Raw genomic sequence first — 16,486 nt, forward strand, 5'->3', positions numbered from 1 at the left:
ATTCTTGGCCACCATCTGGTGCCTCCCCACTGTTTCTGCTTCCTGCTGGATGCAACCTGAATGCTTAGCACAGGAGCAGAAAGGGGGAGACAGCCAACAGGCTCAGCAACAACAGAAGGGAACCCCTGCTCCCAGGACAGAATTGTGGCTTGGTTGGCTACTTTGAAGAGTCACCAGCCTGGGTGGTGGCATAGTTACTCTGCAGCTGGTAGTATTATAAATGAAGAATTGCTCTCCCCGGAGCTGCTGTTTAGATATCTTTTGCTAACACTGGAATCCATTTAATTTCTTCTCAAGTCACAAGGAGCCTGAACGAGTTTCTAATTCCCATTAAGTTATACAGAGTTTCAGAGGGAATGTAACCTGCTTCCTAAAACTTCCAAGGCCTAAAAGCCAGAAGGTGATGGAGCAGAGCTTGTAGATAAAGGTTTTCCAAGTCTTATTTACAATAAAATTTTTTTCCCATCAGCCTCCCCTTTTCCAAGGTTGCTGTATTCTTTACTGGCTCTGCCCAGGACAATGCAAGGAAATGCTTCTTTGCGACTGAAATGCTGATATTCCCTCCCACAAGTGTCTGCTTCAAGGATGTTGCTGAATCACTCTCACTGATGCTGTAACAACCCAATAGCCTGGTTAAACTCTCTGCTGGAGCTTAGTTCCCAAAACTTTTGCCAGTTTTATTGGCACAAATGGGCTAAGCCATGAGCATCCACACTTAGCCTGAGTCTGGCCAAGATCTCAAAAGCCATGTGCCCCACTGGCCCAGAATGGAGCAGCTGGCAGTCGTTCTCTTTGGTGCAGCCCTTCGAGTAGGGTGACCAGGTGTCCAGTTTTGGACTGGTCCAAAAGGGATCCTGGCAGCTCCACTCAGCGCTGCTGACCTGCCCGTTGAATGTCCGGTTTGCGCCACGCCGCAGCAGGGCTGGCAGGCTTCCTGCTAGCCGCTGCACTACAGACCGCGCGGCTCCCAGGTCGGGAAGCAGCCGACATGTCCGGCTCCTAGCCTTGGCGGCTGCCGGGGGGGTCTGCTGCTGCCCTGCTCTCAGGCGCAGCTCCCATGGGTGGGTCAGGGCAGGGGAGGAACTAGCACCACTCAAGCACTCCGCAAGTGGCTGCTGAGGGGTTGCGTGGCACGCGTCTCTCCCGCTGTTGCCCGGCCCTCTTCTCCTCGCGTGGCAGGGCTCGAGCTGCAGCACATGCCCTGCCGTGAACCGTGGTCTGTTGCCCATTGCTGGCGCCCAGGAGTTGAAGGTATGTGTATCCCCGTCTCTGAGTGCTAGGAATGGGGCTGCACCCCATCCCCCTCACTGCATCCCTCCCTGTCGCGCACCCCCATCATTACGTCTCTTCCCGTGCCACCCTCTGCACTCCCATCCCCTCACTGCATCCCTCTCCCATCCCGTCCTGCCCCCAACACCTACCCATCCCCACCCTGTACCCCATTCATCTCCATACACTGCTGCACTCCCATTATGTCCCTATACACCCGTGCCCCCCCACATCTCATGCACCTGTAGCCTTCTGCCTCCCCCTGCATCCCCATCCACCCCACATGCCCCCTACACCCGCTCCTCTCTCCTTCACTGCCCCCTCTCATCCCCACCGTGCCCTCTTTCCCACCCTGCCCTCTCTCCTCCACCCCCTGCATCTTTTCCCCTCCAGCCCACCCTCCTCCCTTCCCAGCTGGGTGATTTAGGCAGCCCCTGGAAAAGTGTATGAAAGTGTCTCGGTGCATGCGTGCATTGTGTGTGTGGAAGAGACTGCGTGTCTTGGTGTCGGGAGGTGCGTGTATTGCCACGTGTGTATACCTGTGTGAATAAAATTTGCAGCCTAACTCCTTGACTTTTATTCCTTTGGCTGGCTTGCGCACACACAAATTGATGACATAAAATATCTGTGTATTCATTTCATAATAATTTTTTAAAAGAGAAGGGAACTCTAAAAGAAATGTATTATTTCTTAAAAAGTGAATGTTGTTGACTAGTAATTGCGGAAGAGCCAATCTATCAGACATTTCTTCCCATCTTTGTCTAGCTACACTATAAACTCTTCGTTGCAGATTCTCTCTTTTTACGTGTATGTCCAGCACCTACCACCCTGGAGCACTGATCTTAGATGGGGTCTCTAGGAACTAAACAACAATTGTCTTAATAAATAATGTGGAAGTATATATGTTAGTGCATGCTAGATGTGTACACACACGTATATCTGCATGTAGGTGTGGAAGTCAGTTTCTACAGATTTAATTATATAGGTATCTGGACAGGTGCATTTCTGTGGTTGTGCTCTATGGATTTGTATTTGGGCTTCAGGAGCGGGCCTTTAAGGGACTCTCCTAATTCCACACATACAATTACAATCACTTTAGTGAACAAAAAACATGGAGCTGGTTACGAAAAATGGGAAGAGGGGAGGGAAAGAATCGTGAAAAAATTTTTTTTAAATGACCCTTTTTGACTATTTATTTTGCTGCCAGCTCTAGTGCCCTGTAACAAATAAAAGCAGAACTTAGCATGATACATCTGTCAAAACAATAAATATGCCTGTTTGGGCCTTGCAGTGAAATTGAGCATGTGAGTGAGGGTGGGGGAGAGCAAGCGATAGAGGGAGGTGGGAAGGAGTGAGCAGGGGTGGGGCAGCGGGGAAGGGGCGGGTCAGTGGGCAGGGCAAGGCTGTTCAGTTTTCTGGAAATTAGAAAGTTGGCAACCTGACCTTCAAGACACCAAGGCCCAGTATGCCATGCTCCACTGTGAGCTGGGTGGCTGTTATGAGACCTGTAGTCTGCATAGAAGGACCTGCATCTTGTAACAGATGAAGTCAGCTGAGGCTCAGAACAGCCAAGTGAACCATATTAGGCCCTTGTGCTGCATTTTAGCTATCCCAGGGTCAAGCTGTGATGCAATACATACAGGACGTAACTCCATTCACTTCCTTGGTGTTTTACACCAGCGTGTATTGTGCCTCAGGGCCTCTTCTTCCTACACAAAGTTCAAGGTAGCAGCATCCGTTAAACCCAGGGCGTCTTGTTTGTGCATTTGGCAAATAAGTGCACACTTATCTCTGTCTCTACTCTGTCCAGTTTGTTGCTAGTTTCCTGACTAAAACTATTTCTTGGCTCCCCTGCAGCCATGAAACAATACAGTTGTTTGTTGTTTTGTTTTTTTTTATTGTGAACATTATCATTTGTTTTAGCTACTACAGAAGGCACAGGGAAAGGGGCAACTCCATTTAGTTAGAACCCCACCCTCTGCTGTTTAACAGCTTAGTGGATAGCACACTTGACTGGGAATCAGAATACCTAGATTCTATTCCCAATCCTTGCCAGTGATCTACTATAGAGATCTTGTACAAGTCCCATGACCTCTTTTTCATTAGTGTGCCCTCCTATAAAAGAGAGATATTAAATGAGCTGTTTACCCATCTTTGTAAGGTGTCTGGAGATCTGTGGATGAAAAATGCTAAGTGGTATTATCTATTCGTTATTGTTAAACACATGGATTAAATCTCTGAGATTTGGAAAGCCTTTATGGCCCTAGGTGCCCCAAAGATTGAGATGCCTTTGTGATAGATAGTCCCTTACATAAAAAAAAAATCACAACAGTATTCAGGTTACGCCCTGTCCCAAAGGACTAGCCACTTACCCCAGCACAGTTGCACGTTTGATCTCACAACAAAGACCTTGTGGCCAATCCTATAATAATCTATCTAAAGATTTATTGACTAGGAAAAGGAAATAAGAGAATTGTATGCAAAGTTAAAGTAGGTAAACATACACACATGAGTTAGTTTTAAGTTTCAAAAGACAATAGACACTTCTATAATAAGCAAGCTCTATAAGTCCCTTAGAGCTACTCCAGGCTAAACACTGGGGAATCTGTTTATGCCTCAAAAATCTTGCCTTCAAGAATCCAAGCAGCACAGAGATAGTTTCTTCTTGTCAGAGATTTTTATTTCCTTTCCCCTTTCTCTGAGCTACCAGCTCAGCTCATGGGAGGAAATCACTTGCACGTCACCTTTTCATGGGCAGGCTGGGGTGGCCACGGAGTGGGGAGAACAATCAACAAAGTCTTTTGTCCTCTGATGTTCCACAATAGTTTGTCTGGTGTCCACTGGCCTTCTCTATTGTGCAGGGCCTAACACCTTCTGTTGGAAGCCAGCATTTCACACTATTTCATATTACGGTCCTGTCTGGTGATTACACAGTTAGAGAGAATTGCAGTGTAAACACTCAAATATTACCTTACAATATGGGATACAGGTATGGTAAGTGAGATTAAAGCATTTTTTTAACAATACTAATGCCCGGGGAGCTAGTCTACTTCCAGATATGAATTTGTCAGTATCCAAGGGAGAAATGGAGATCTTGGCATAAGCTGGTACCTGGTTTCCCAGCATCGCAATCCTTCTTTTGATAGCTCTTAGTTTCCTAAGACTACGTTAGTCTTCCTGACATTACGTTAAAAAAAAAAATACTCAAACTGACCTATATGTTGTACTTCTGGTTACTGCTGTATTGTAACACTGGGGGGGAAATTAATCCCTGGTGTACTCGCCTGCAGCTTACAGTGGTACACCAGGAAGGAATTTGGCCCTTTAACTCTATTAGCAATGTTTTTGCATGCAATGGCTTAGGGGTCAGTCACCATCAGCATTAGTTGTGCTGGGCTAGCTTGTTTTAGGGGACAGGGGAAGGAAACCACTATCAATTAAAGCGCTGCTCATTTCAGGGAAGTTTTGATTGTCGGCCTTGATGGGTAGACTCAGCCTCCAATATTTAACTCTCCAGTGGTGTAGCTGTACCAGCTGGGGACAGATTTGTTCAACCAAGTCTCTCCAGTTCCCAGTATTTCTTCCCTTTGTATGATAATTTTATTCTTCACAGTCAGTGTAAGGTGCTGGCTTGTCCCCAGCCCATGGGGGACCCACTGCCACACCCGCTCCTGCTTCCAGGCCAAATGCAAGAATCTTCCTTTTAACTGACCACTGCCTCCTAGGGCTCTCTCCCTGGAGGCACATTTCCCCCAGGCAGTTCCCTCTGCCGTGCCTCTTGGACTTCAGCAGTCCACCTTGGGAATTCTCCGCAGCTCCAGCTCCTCTTTCCTTACTGACAGCCTGGTTCTTCATTGCCACAGCTGCTGCTCTGCCCTCTTCAGTTGCCACACTGGGAATACCTGTTCGAGCACAAGGAGCTGGACCTGTTCTTTTAAAAGGCATCAGTCACCCAGTGACAGAGAGCTATAATGCATGCCTTCCAGACCATTAAGAAGTGGGTGCCTAAAGAAAAATGTTCTCAAAATGGTGGAGCTTTACATATAGTTATATAATAGGTCTATCTAGCTAATCATTATATATATAATTGTGACAAAGCTCTGTCCTTGCCTCCGTGGGTCCCACGTTTCCTGGCAGATTTCGCTAGCCTCAGAGGCTCACCATGACCCTGCACGTAATCCTTCTCTCTCTAGAGACAAGGGTCACAGTCTACTGAGCCATTTTCATCATAAGCCAACGAGGGAGGTGAGGAGAAGTTATCCTTCCTTGCACAGTCTCTGTTGTCTTCCAGTCTCAGTGATTAATCAGGGGGCAAAGGTGGCAGGGGGAGCCCAGGCCCACCCTCTACTCCGGGCTCCAGCCCAGGGACCCTAATAGTATCAGCTATGGTAGCTGACCTTTTAGAAACATAACATGTACAATTCCCTGGGCTACTTCCCCCACAGCAGCCCCCACTTCCTCAAGCTCCACTTCACCCTTACCTCAGGGCCTCCTTCTTTGTGCCTGATATGGTGTGTACTACCCAGCCTCTCCAACAGTGTAACTACCTTCCGCAGCTCCTGATGTGCACACCCACCTGACTGACTGGGAGGCTTTTAAATAGTTTCAGCCAGCCCCTGATTGGCTTCAGGTGTCCCAATCAACCTAGCCTTCTCCCTGCCTTCTGGAAAGTTCTTAATTGGCCCCAGGTGTCTTAATTGACCTGGAGCAGCTGCCATTTCACTGATCCTGGTACCAGGGATTTGTTTAGCCTGGAGCTAATATATCTATCTCCCACTAGTTTTCTACAGCCATCTGGCCTTGCCCCGTCACTATATATATCTATATCTATATATCCCCACATACACACCCATATGCTTATCTCATATGACTTATAAGAATTGTAAGCCCTTAACTCACTGCCAGGTGAAGAAAGAGAACCAAATTAGCTTGTCACTTTAGCATGAAGGGATGTTTCTAACTTATAACTCTAAATGCTTCCCTTTCTGTTTTCCAGCCATAACCTATGATCTTGTCCCATCAATAAAATTCCTTTCTAATGATAAGCTATTGCGGTGAGGTTGATTGTCTTATCAAAGAAGGAAGCTGGCGTTAAATAGATATGCAGGGCTAAGGTGAATCTTTCTTATCTTCCTTTATTTAAGGTAGTACTAGATAAAGTTTGGGAGCCCTATTCAATACGATTATGACTAACAAAAAAAAAAAAAGGAATAGAATTCTTTTGAAACATTTGCCTAGTTTTGCTGTTTTACGTACATGTTGGTAACGTGCATAGAAATGTGAGTGAAAAATCTAATAAGGGGCCTCTGGGCATATTGTATCCTTTAAAAACAAAACATCCAGTAAAGTCAATATATGGAGAATGGCTATCATTACTGACCAATCTCCCGTTCCAACTAAAAAAAAAAAAAAATCCCAAATACGTAGCCCAAAGTCTTGGACTTGTTTACTGGGAAGATGAACCTAATGCGACACATGCTGAAGGCCTGAACACTTGGGCTTCATGAACAGTCAAAGGGAATGAGTTTCACATGCCCTTCTGCTTTCAGAATTTAAATCTAGGGACTGTGAGCAGAAGTGTCTCCGATTGCTATCGCTGTCGTGAAATGAGCATATGCTCTCGCTGTTTTGAAATGACGCTTCCTATGAACGGCGTATCTGTCTGTCCAGGTGCTTGTCTTGGAGTTGGCACTCTTTGCTGTAGCAGAGGGGAATAATCTTTGACGTGAAACCGGTGGGAAATGTCATTTTCCCCCAGAATGGCTAATCGGATGGTCCCTTTCCTCCTGCAGGATGAGTGTACTGGATTGAAGAGCACTGGGGAGAAGCATGTAATATACTGCACCTACCCTGCTACATGAGAGGGAGATGAACAGGGTGAGTGGATACAACATGCTGACCGTGCACTGTACTGACAACGCAAAGGCTGATCCTTTAAAGAATTTGTAGTATTAAAGATGTTGACTCCGCTTTTTTACGAGAAGAAATTCTACCCAGTCATTAAATATTACCAGAGACAAAGTGAAAAGTAGGGAAAAATAGCCTGCGAACTTTAAACTGTGATGCCCTTGGTTGCATTGGCACAGCAAAGAATGCACTCTCTTGCGATCCTTAGCCCCTTTATTGGCTGAGGAGCTAAAGCGTATATCCAGCAAGGGAGGACTTGTACTGGCCCATTGACTGTGGGGTCAGGCATCTGCTGTTGCACTGTCAGCCGTATTTGTTGAGCGGTTAAAAAGACGTAAATGTTCCGGAGCTGCTGGTATGGCAGCAACTTGTTTCATGCTGTGAGGCAGGCTAAGGAACCGATCCCGTGTAATCTTTTGAGTGCTTGTCTACATTCAAAAAATAATTCAGATTAAGGTACAGTGTGAATTTAAAGCACAATAGCTATTCCAGAATAACTCCATGTGTGGATATTCTTTCTGGAATCAGAGTACCTTATTCCTGTTTAGCTTGCTTAATCAATGAGTTGATTAATAAGATAAACAGGAACAAGGCACTCGGATTCCAGAATAAGAGCATCTGCACATGGAGTTGTTCATGAATAACTCCATGTGTGGACAACCCCTTAAACAATGGGGCTTGCAGGAGGCTTTGCAGAACTAGCCTCTGAATTCACTCCTGAAGTTTGATGGGGACTGGGGTATCCGGAAGATTATGTGCTTGGTATCCATGTGCTGTTGACCATACTGCTTTGAAATCCTTTTACAAGAAGACTGCCAAAGAGGGATATACAGTGGACTTATCAGAAGCTACGTTTTCTTCCTTCTCTGCCATATGTAAGGAAGCCATGTCTGTCTGGCTGGAGGGTGTGTGGCTTGTAAAGGATTAAAACCGTTCAAGGTTTGTTTCATACAAGGCTATAATACCCTTTCGGACACCTCTGAAGAGGCTTCCTGCCATACTACCAGTAAGAACACACAAAACACTCTTTAATTAAAGAGCAGTTGGGGTTTCTAACCCGCCGTAGCCTATTACATTTTAATTCAGTACACTGAAAGTATATTCATTTAAAAGGCCATATTGTGCCTGAATACGTGGTACACCTGGTAATGGCTGCAAGCGGGGACAGCTTCAGATACACCACGTAGCGTATAGTGGTGTCTCCTGGTCTGCCACCAGTTAGGGTGTCTCATAAAAATGGAAGCAACTAAGTAAGAACAAACCATCTAGGTCTCTGTCTCTGCAGTAGGAAGCACTCGAATGCCTGTGCTGCTTTGTTTTTATCTTTCGTTGGACTTTTAGCATTAAGGAGTGAATTAGACTGAAGTTGCTGCATTTCCATAGCCTCCAACCTTACCATAATCCTAAGGAGATGAATGAATATGTCCTAAATTCCCCTCTATTCCTCCCCTCGTATTCCTCTTCTGTCTCTTTGCCATGCAGTCCGTCCACGCCTTTCTCTTGCTCACAGAAGCCCTCGGTTGTGGGCCAAATCCTCCATCCCAAGTGAGGTACGCTCCTGCCTATTCTCCAAAGCTCAGTTATTACTCCCTTATTAACCGCTCTTATTAGTTTAATGATTAATTGCAGGATTGATGTTTAATCAGAGGGTTGATGTGTTAATATTTTTACAGGACTTTGATGCTGCAAAGCACTACATAAATGTTAAATATTCTCATTGTCACAGCATAGATTGTGGGGCTATCAATTCCCATGATGACTGAAGCCTGCGTTTCAGGCTTACAGGGCCAGGAGAAGAATAGTGAGGACAGAAAAATACTAGGCTGAGCGTCTCCGGTTCTTGGCACATGCTCAGTAACCTGCAGCACGTAGGATTTCCTTCCTTCATGCTTACAGTGGGTCTGTTGAGTAAGAGTTTGTCACGCTGTAGCTATGTATGAATGCTCGCAGGCCAACTCCGATAAGGCTTTGCGAGTGTGCTGGCAGCCACTCACTGAATGCTTACAAGGAAGAAAGAAAAGGAAGCACCAAAGAACGTATCCTGCTTAAGGATATAAACTTAAGATCAAAAGTCTGCCTGTGTTGTTGTCATAAATATCAAGGGAAGGGTAAACACCTTTAAAATCCCTCCTGGCCAGAGGAAAAACCCTCTCACCTGTAAAGGGTTAAGAAGCTAGGGTAACCTGGCACCTGACCAAAATGACCAATGAGGAGACAAGATACTTTCAAAGCTGGAGGGGGGGAGAAACAAAGGGTCTCTTTGTCTGTGTGATGCTTTTGCCAAGAACAGAAAAGGAATGGAGTCTTAGAATTTAGTAAGTAATCTAGCTAGAAATGCGTTAGATTCTGTTTTGTTTAAATGGCTGATAAAATAAGCTGTGCTGTGTATATTCCTGTTTTTGTGTCTTTTTGTAACTTAAGGGTTTGCCTAGAGGGATTCTCTGATTTGAATCTGATGACCCTGTAAGGTATTTACCATCCTGATTTTACAGAGGTGATTCTTTTACTTTTTCTTCAATTAAAATTCTTCTTTTAAGAACCTGATTGCTTTCTCATTGTTCTTAAGATCCAAGGGTTTGGGTCTGTGTTCACCTATGCAAATTGGTGAGGATTTTTATCAAGCCTTCCCCAGGAAAGGGGGTGTAGGGTTTGGGAGGATTGGGGCGGGGTGGGGTGGGAAAAGACGTTTCCAAGCGGGCTCTTTCCCTGTTAGACGCTTGGTGGTGGCAGCAATAAAGTCCAAGGCCAAAGGTAAAATAGTTTGTACCTTGGGGAAGTTTTAACCTAAGCTGGTAAAAATAAGGGTAGGGGGTTTCTCATGAAGATCCCCATATCTGTACCCTAGAGTTCAGAGTGGGGAAGGAACCTTGACAGTTGTAATGGCCAAGGTAACTACTGGGAGAAGAGCATGTTTTTGATAACTTGTTAGTGATATTTAATCTTGTGTTGGATGGTGAGGATAGGCAGGGAGGCTATCAGTGATTTCTTTCCTCCTTGGCTCTCAAGTACTACCCTGTCTTTGTGTTCTTTTCGTGTACCTCTCACTCTCCTTAGTTTTAGATTAAATCTTAAGGTGACAGTGTCATGGTTCTGCCATCTCGGAGCTGGGTATGAAATAAATGTGTGTTTGTAAAGAGTTCTTGCCCCAGTAAGTGGAAATGGAAAAAGTTAAAGAATTCTTATGCCTTTATTTGTTCTGTTCTATTTTTTTGTCCTTGCAACTCTGCATTGCTATGAACAGCACATACTTTGCCTTTGCATGGCCCAGAGAGACATAAGGCTAGAATTTCATGCAGACCCCATCAATGCCAATGTACGTTACAAAGTTTTACCTCCATGAGAATCAAAAATACATAAGGTAGAAGTATAGAAAATGAAAGGAACAAGGTCTGCCATATGTGTGTCCTTTGAAGTTCCAGAAACTAATAGTTCGGGGTGGTAAATCTGTAAATGGTTGATTCCTGTTCAGTGCTCAAGGGGAATGTGAAAACACTCCAAGGTCCCTGCTAATATGCCCTGGGGAGAAATTATTTCCCTATCCCCACTTTGGCAGGTGTATCCCTGTTACATAACATCTGGACCATAATTTGCTAATAATGGTGATGGTACTACAGATGGTTTTAAACAATCCTCTCTCAAAAGGTTTGAATGTCTCTGTTGGAGCTGCCCAGATCTCACATGGATCTGTCATGTTCAGTCTTGTCCCTACCAGTGATCCCCAGGAGGCACTGAAATGGGATGCTTTAGGGGCACATTATGCTGCTGTTGATGATGGAATAATGATAGATATGTAGGAGCCGATTAACATCATTAAATTATTTCTGATGTTTCATGAGATGCTACCATACTGAGAGACAACATGGCCCAGGTTAGGATGTTTGCCGGAGAGTTAGGACTTCTGCGTTTTATTCTTGGATCTGCTCCTGTCTTCTGGTTGACCTAGGGAAAGTTGCTTCAGTTCTGTGCCTCAGTTTTCCCATTGATAAAATGGGGATAATAATACTTAATGTACCTACTCTATAAAGCACTTTAAGATATATGCATGAGAAGAGCTTGGTGGTGGTGATATTATTCTCTTACCAAAGGTCAAGGCTTCCTACAACTTGAGGTCCCCAAGCTATAGTCCCATCAAACCTGCTTTTAATTCAGCTCTGATCACTCATGTTTAGGGAGACCCCCTAAAAGTATAAACAGAGCCCTAGTAACTTAAGCTCTGTCTTGTGAATACAGCAAACTGTTATAGATTCTCTTATTTAAAAGCACAAACCTCTTTTATAAAAACAGCCCACCAAGAGTGCAGTCAGAGAGATGTGTGTTAGTAGCTGTGGGCTTTGAACCAAGTGGGAGATATATTAGTTGCTGAATACTTTGAAAAGCAGAGGCTTGTTGTGCATGTGCATCTGTACTAGATGTGGATGGGGAGGTTTATAGGAAGAGGTTATTGGAAGCCTTAAGTGACAGAAGAGCCACACCGGTCAGATTGAGCAGCTGCAACTGTATTGCAATGTCATTCTCAAAGGATGGATGTGGAAAAGGGTAAATTACTGGATTGTTGATTTGGAGAATTAAAAAACCCCTCACTGGGGTTAAACTCCTCCGTTTCAGTAGCGTTCTGTTCAGGTTTTAACACTGTCCTCATCACGTTCAACGTTTGCTGCTTTCAACTACTTTTGCCAGTGGATCTTGAGCTGGGTTATCTTGTTGAAAGCTGCATTTCTTTCACAAAAAGAAAAGGAGGACTTGTGGCACCTTAGAGACTAACCAATTTATTTGAGCATAAGCTTTCATGAGCTACAGCATCGGATGCATCCGATGAAGTGAGCTGTAGCTCACGAAAGCTTATGCTCAAATAAATTGGTTAGTCTCTAAGGTGCCACAAGTCCTCCTTTTCTTTTTGCGAATACAGACTAACACGGCTGCTACTCTGATCCCTTTCACAAACTCTCAGACATAGGGCAGCAATACATTAGATGCATCTGATAATACTGAATCTTTTTTCTTAATGATGCAGCCTGCTCCTTTTTAGGACAAAAACTCTCAGAGCCTTCATCGCTACCTAAGGACTGTTGTGTTTATTTTTAACTTTGATATTTACACGGGGAAGGATATTATTGAATAGTACTGCATTCGTGATCCAATATTAGCATACAAAAGCCATCTGAAATTTTTGCAGTGCTGATGATAGATCATTATCTGGTATTAACACAGTCATCATCAGTGGATAGCAAAAATTTAATTAAAGAAAGAAAGAGAACTATAAATGTCTGTTAATTTTTAAACAAATATATGGCTCTATCAGGCTAAAGTAGCATAAGACAAAGAACCTGAATTCTTTCATTTCTTACATTATTTCTTAGCATTATTAGAAGAAAAATAAAATAATTAGGCTACCTATAGTTGTATGCCATTTAAATCAGCATAGTACATAGGCAAAGAAAATACATTTTTACAGAATCTTTGACATTTATAATTACATATAGAGCTAAAGTAAAACCTGATGGATTTTCTTGGGGTGAAAAAATACTATAACCATAAAGGTAAAATAAAACAGTCAGAATAAATCCACTTGTGATACCAACCCATAAATGACTTGAGAGAGAAACAAACAAACAAATACCTCAGATTTATCATATAGAAGGATTAAAGAGTTTGAACAGAATTCAGTGGTATTCAAAATTCAAATAATCAAATATGAATAACCTTGATACCCGGGGTGGGAAGAACAGCATGGTCTTCTTACCTTCTGTTGCTGTCTTGGCAGTGTGCAGAGAGAGCAGAACAAGGAAAATCAATTCCATTATCTATCTCCTATTCTAGATAAGATGAGTGAGGAGGCTAGAATCAATTAGTATGTGATCATATTTCTGCTCTGGGAGTTTTTATACAGGAGTAAGTAGTCGTGGTCAGTCCTGATAGCCGTAGTCAGGAAGGTGAACTCCTCCCCTTTCTAATTTCTCCAGGTATACCCTACTCCTGATTTGATTTAATTTATTAATTTCTCCCAAAACTGGAATTGTAGAAGGGGTGAGATTTTTCAGCACTAAATAAGTGTCTGGGGCTAAATGACAGATATTTTACTGACTGGGCAGATATCTTGTAGCCGATTAGTTTAGTGTTTCATTTCTATCCACTGAAAAATAGCAGCTTCTCTGATAGTGCACATGACCTTCAGATTAAGTGAGAGTATGTCCATTATGGTCAGTGCTTTGTAAAAATAAGAAGCTACTCGGACTTGTAGCAGGGTTAGAGACTGAAAAAGCAGGATCTCTTTGTGCAATTACAGTCAATGTTTTATCAAGTGCCATATGGCTTTCATGCATTTTGCCAGGCACCTTATGTGTGTGTATAGTTTTAACTTGCTACAGTTAAATGAGAGCGAAACTTTTTCATCCAATGCTCCTTTAACTATAAAAAAGTGACGCAACTCTTCTGATTGCTGTGCTGTGCCATGCGATGCAGGTTCTTATACTGCCTCATCCCTGTAATATTGGAGTGCACTGATTCAAGGTGCCTGATTCACAGACAGGCTTTATGCTCTGCCAGTAGAGGTGTGATGAACAAGTCTACTAGCAAGCGGCATTTCCTTTCATACAGTGTATCTGTTCAAACTGTATTGTATGCATCTGAGTTAGGGCCAGATTATGACCCAGCCATGCATGAAAATAAAGGGGTAAAGGAGAGAAGATCCTTCCTGTGGCCATGTTAGTGCACTGTACGTCCTGGCTTGGATAGAAGGAGAAGAGTCGTAGTTGTCTGCCTGCTGCTTGCTCCATCAGACAGAAGTATAGGGAGCAGCTGGAGATGAGTATGCTGGGGCTCTGACTCTTAAAGTGCCATCCATCAGAACTGAGCTGGTTTGAAGGGAAAGGTAAGGGTTACCCAGTAAAGGTCTGCAATAATTTCTCCCCATGCACCTCCCAGTGCAATTACTTGACCCAGCATCACCTCGTATGAACGGAGCCTTTACACTGGAAGCCCCTGGTGCAGGGATCCTCTGTGTGCAGGTACATAGTAAACAACAATAATGGGCCAGATCCTGCAGACTCTCCTTAGTCTGTACTTGGGCAGATCTCCCTTTGCTTTCAGTTGGTGTCTTTCCTGAATAAGGTTTGGGGCCAATAATAACAATTTAATATCTCCCAGCTGATCTGTGATGCGCTGGCCTTTGTTTTTCCCCCAAGAGATGAGGACTATAAATAAAGTTGTAACAATGAAGCGTTGCTATTTTTCCATCCTGGATTGGGTAGATTTAGAAACATGAACGGACAATAATGAACCTAGCACCTGGTGCTGAGCTGAATTGTTACTGCAGTGACAATAACAAAGGGGTTGGGGTGGGGGGTTGTTGGAGTTTAGAACTTCCTAATTTGGCAGCCTCTGTGGAGTTTTCCAAGCTAAGCACGTAGTCAGAGGTGGAGGGAGGGAGGGAATGGGTCGGTGTCAAGCGGCGGCCTTGAAGGTTGTGCACCAAAGTTTGTTCGAGCTCTTTTCAGTTGTGCTAGGTGCAGAAATAAGGTCTTTGGCGGGGAAGAGGGCGGTGGCTCCTCCAGAACAATTTCCTCCCACTGGTCTGGTTGCATTCCCTGAAAGCCAAGAGCTTAATTCCACACTTCATATACGTCATCCTTATTTAGGACCAAAGAATCAGGTTGAGAAACTTTGGCCTTTAATTCGGACTCTTTTTTTCTCTCCTGTATACCCATGTTCATCCTCTCGTTATTATTTAATTTACATTACAGTAGTGCTTAGGGTATGTATACCCTGCAGCAGGGAGCGAGCTTCCCAACACAGGTAGACGGGCTCACACTAGATCAGCTTGAGCTAGCGTTGCTAACAATAGCAGTGTGGACATCATGGGTCCGGTGGAGAGACAAGCTAGCCACCCAGGTTCAGACCCAGGAAGTTGGGTGGGCTTTTAGTGTGCTAGCTCCAGCTAAGCAAGCACAAGTCTGTCTACCTGGGCTGGGACCCTTGCTCCTAGTTGCAGTGTAGATGTACTCTTAGAGGCCCCGTTTTGTGCTAGGTGCTGTACATACATATAGTCCCTGCCCCGTAGAGCTTACAGTCTAAATAGAGAAGATAGGTAGAGAGCAGGAGAAATGAAGTATTGTGATGGGGGAATTTAGGCATAGAGAGACTCAGTGTCTTACCCAGTGTCACACAAGAAGTCTGTGGCTGAGTTGGAAAATGAATCCAGGTCTCCTGACCTTTAACCCCAAGGCCATTCATCCCCTTCCATAGCTGTTCCTCCACAGAATATTTTGCAGTTGTTTCCTTGGCCATGGGTGGGCTAAGAACTGGGGACATTCAGAACAGTGGGATCCCCCCACACTTTGTGGTCTCTCTCTGCAGAGATTCTCCTTACCCCAAACCCTGGCCTCAGAAAACATTTTAAGTTCTCCCAGTCCAGACTAGCCCTTCCACACTCTTGTGAACCCCTACAAGACAGAGGTAAACCCTGTATTGCCTGGTAACCTGAGCAGCAAGCCATCATCCTAAAAGGTATGCCATCATGCTTGGCGCTCAGCAGCAAAGAATTCTGGGGATCTCCTGCCGGGGCCTGGATCCTGGCCTCCAAGAGATCTGACCTTCGCCAGCCACTCCCTACAATGCTTCAAAGGATGTGCTGCAAGAATTGATGTGATGCTTTTTGTAACGTTCCTGAGGACTGTTTGCATATGACTAAGCCAGTCTGTTTCGGCAGAAGCCTGGAGACAGGAAGTAAAAGCAGTTTGCATCCTCTCCAGATGAATGGCTGGAGGCCTCTTGGATATCTGAGGAAAGCAGCCAAGGGAGGATTAAAGCAGGATCCTTTGGATCAGAGTACCATGGCTTGGGGGGAGGGGGGAGACGACACCAGATGGAACAGAGGCAGAGTAGCGGGCAGCAGGCACCGTGCTCAGCGTATTGCCTCCAGTCAGCTACCTGCTTTGGTCAGCACCTGTCTCACTTCGGGTGGAGATCAGAGAGCAGGAGAGTGACATGAGTCCATCTGGGGAGGCTGGGGGCATTTAGAGGGACTAAGAATGCTGGAGGATTAACCCTTGATCAACTAGGGACTCTCCAGTTGGAAAACCCGCCCTCAAGAATGAGAGAACGTGTGGGGTTGCTCCTGATTACACTGTGTGAAGGTTTTCTGCCTACTGGCTGGGAAAGCTGGAATATCCCTACCAGGAGGTGCAGGAAAACCTGGAGAGATCCAAGCTCCCAAGGCATCTTCTCTCTCCATTGAGTTAGCTCTGATCCTTCCCAGCAAGTCTGCTCTGCCATGCTGCTGCAGCCACAGTGCTCGTTCTGGGGTGAGGAAGGC

General features: G+C 44.7%; 2 protein-coding genes across 3 annotated transcripts in view; one reads left to right on the top strand and one right to left on the bottom strand.

Annotated features, from left to right (window-relative positions):
• CA4 (carbonic anhydrase 4) overlaps nt 1-13,066 on the bottom strand; it is a 36,312-nt gene extending 23,246 nt beyond the window's left edge. Inside the window, exon 1 of one of the 2 annotated variants that reach the window (XM_043531449.1) lies at nt 12,917-13,066. In XM_043531449.1, coding sequence (XP_043387384.1) covers nt 12,917-12,974 — 58 coding nt within the window. In that variant the 5' untranslated portion in view covers nt 12,975-13,066. The remainder of the gene's footprint in view (nt 1-12,916) is intronic. The other variant, XM_027820178.3, reaches the window with a different exon arrangement.
• ZNHIT3 (zinc finger HIT-type containing 3) overlaps nt 605-16,486 on the top strand; it is a 39,326-nt gene continuing 23,444 nt past the window's right edge. Inside the window, exons 1-2 of the mRNA XM_037880343.2 lie at nt 605-1,251; nt 7,062-7,146. Of these exons, the coding sequence (XP_037736271.2) occupies nt 7,138-7,146 (9 nt within the window). The 5' untranslated portion in view covers nt 605-1,251; nt 7,062-7,137. The remainder of the gene's footprint in view (nt 1,252-7,061; nt 7,147-16,486) is intronic.

This window comes from Chelonia mydas, chromosome 17 (assembly GCF_015237465.2).
Source record: "Chelonia mydas isolate rCheMyd1 chromosome 17, rCheMyd1.pri.v2, whole genome shotgun sequence".
Classification (NCBI taxonomy): Eukaryota; Metazoa; Chordata; order Testudines; family Cheloniidae; genus Chelonia; species Chelonia mydas.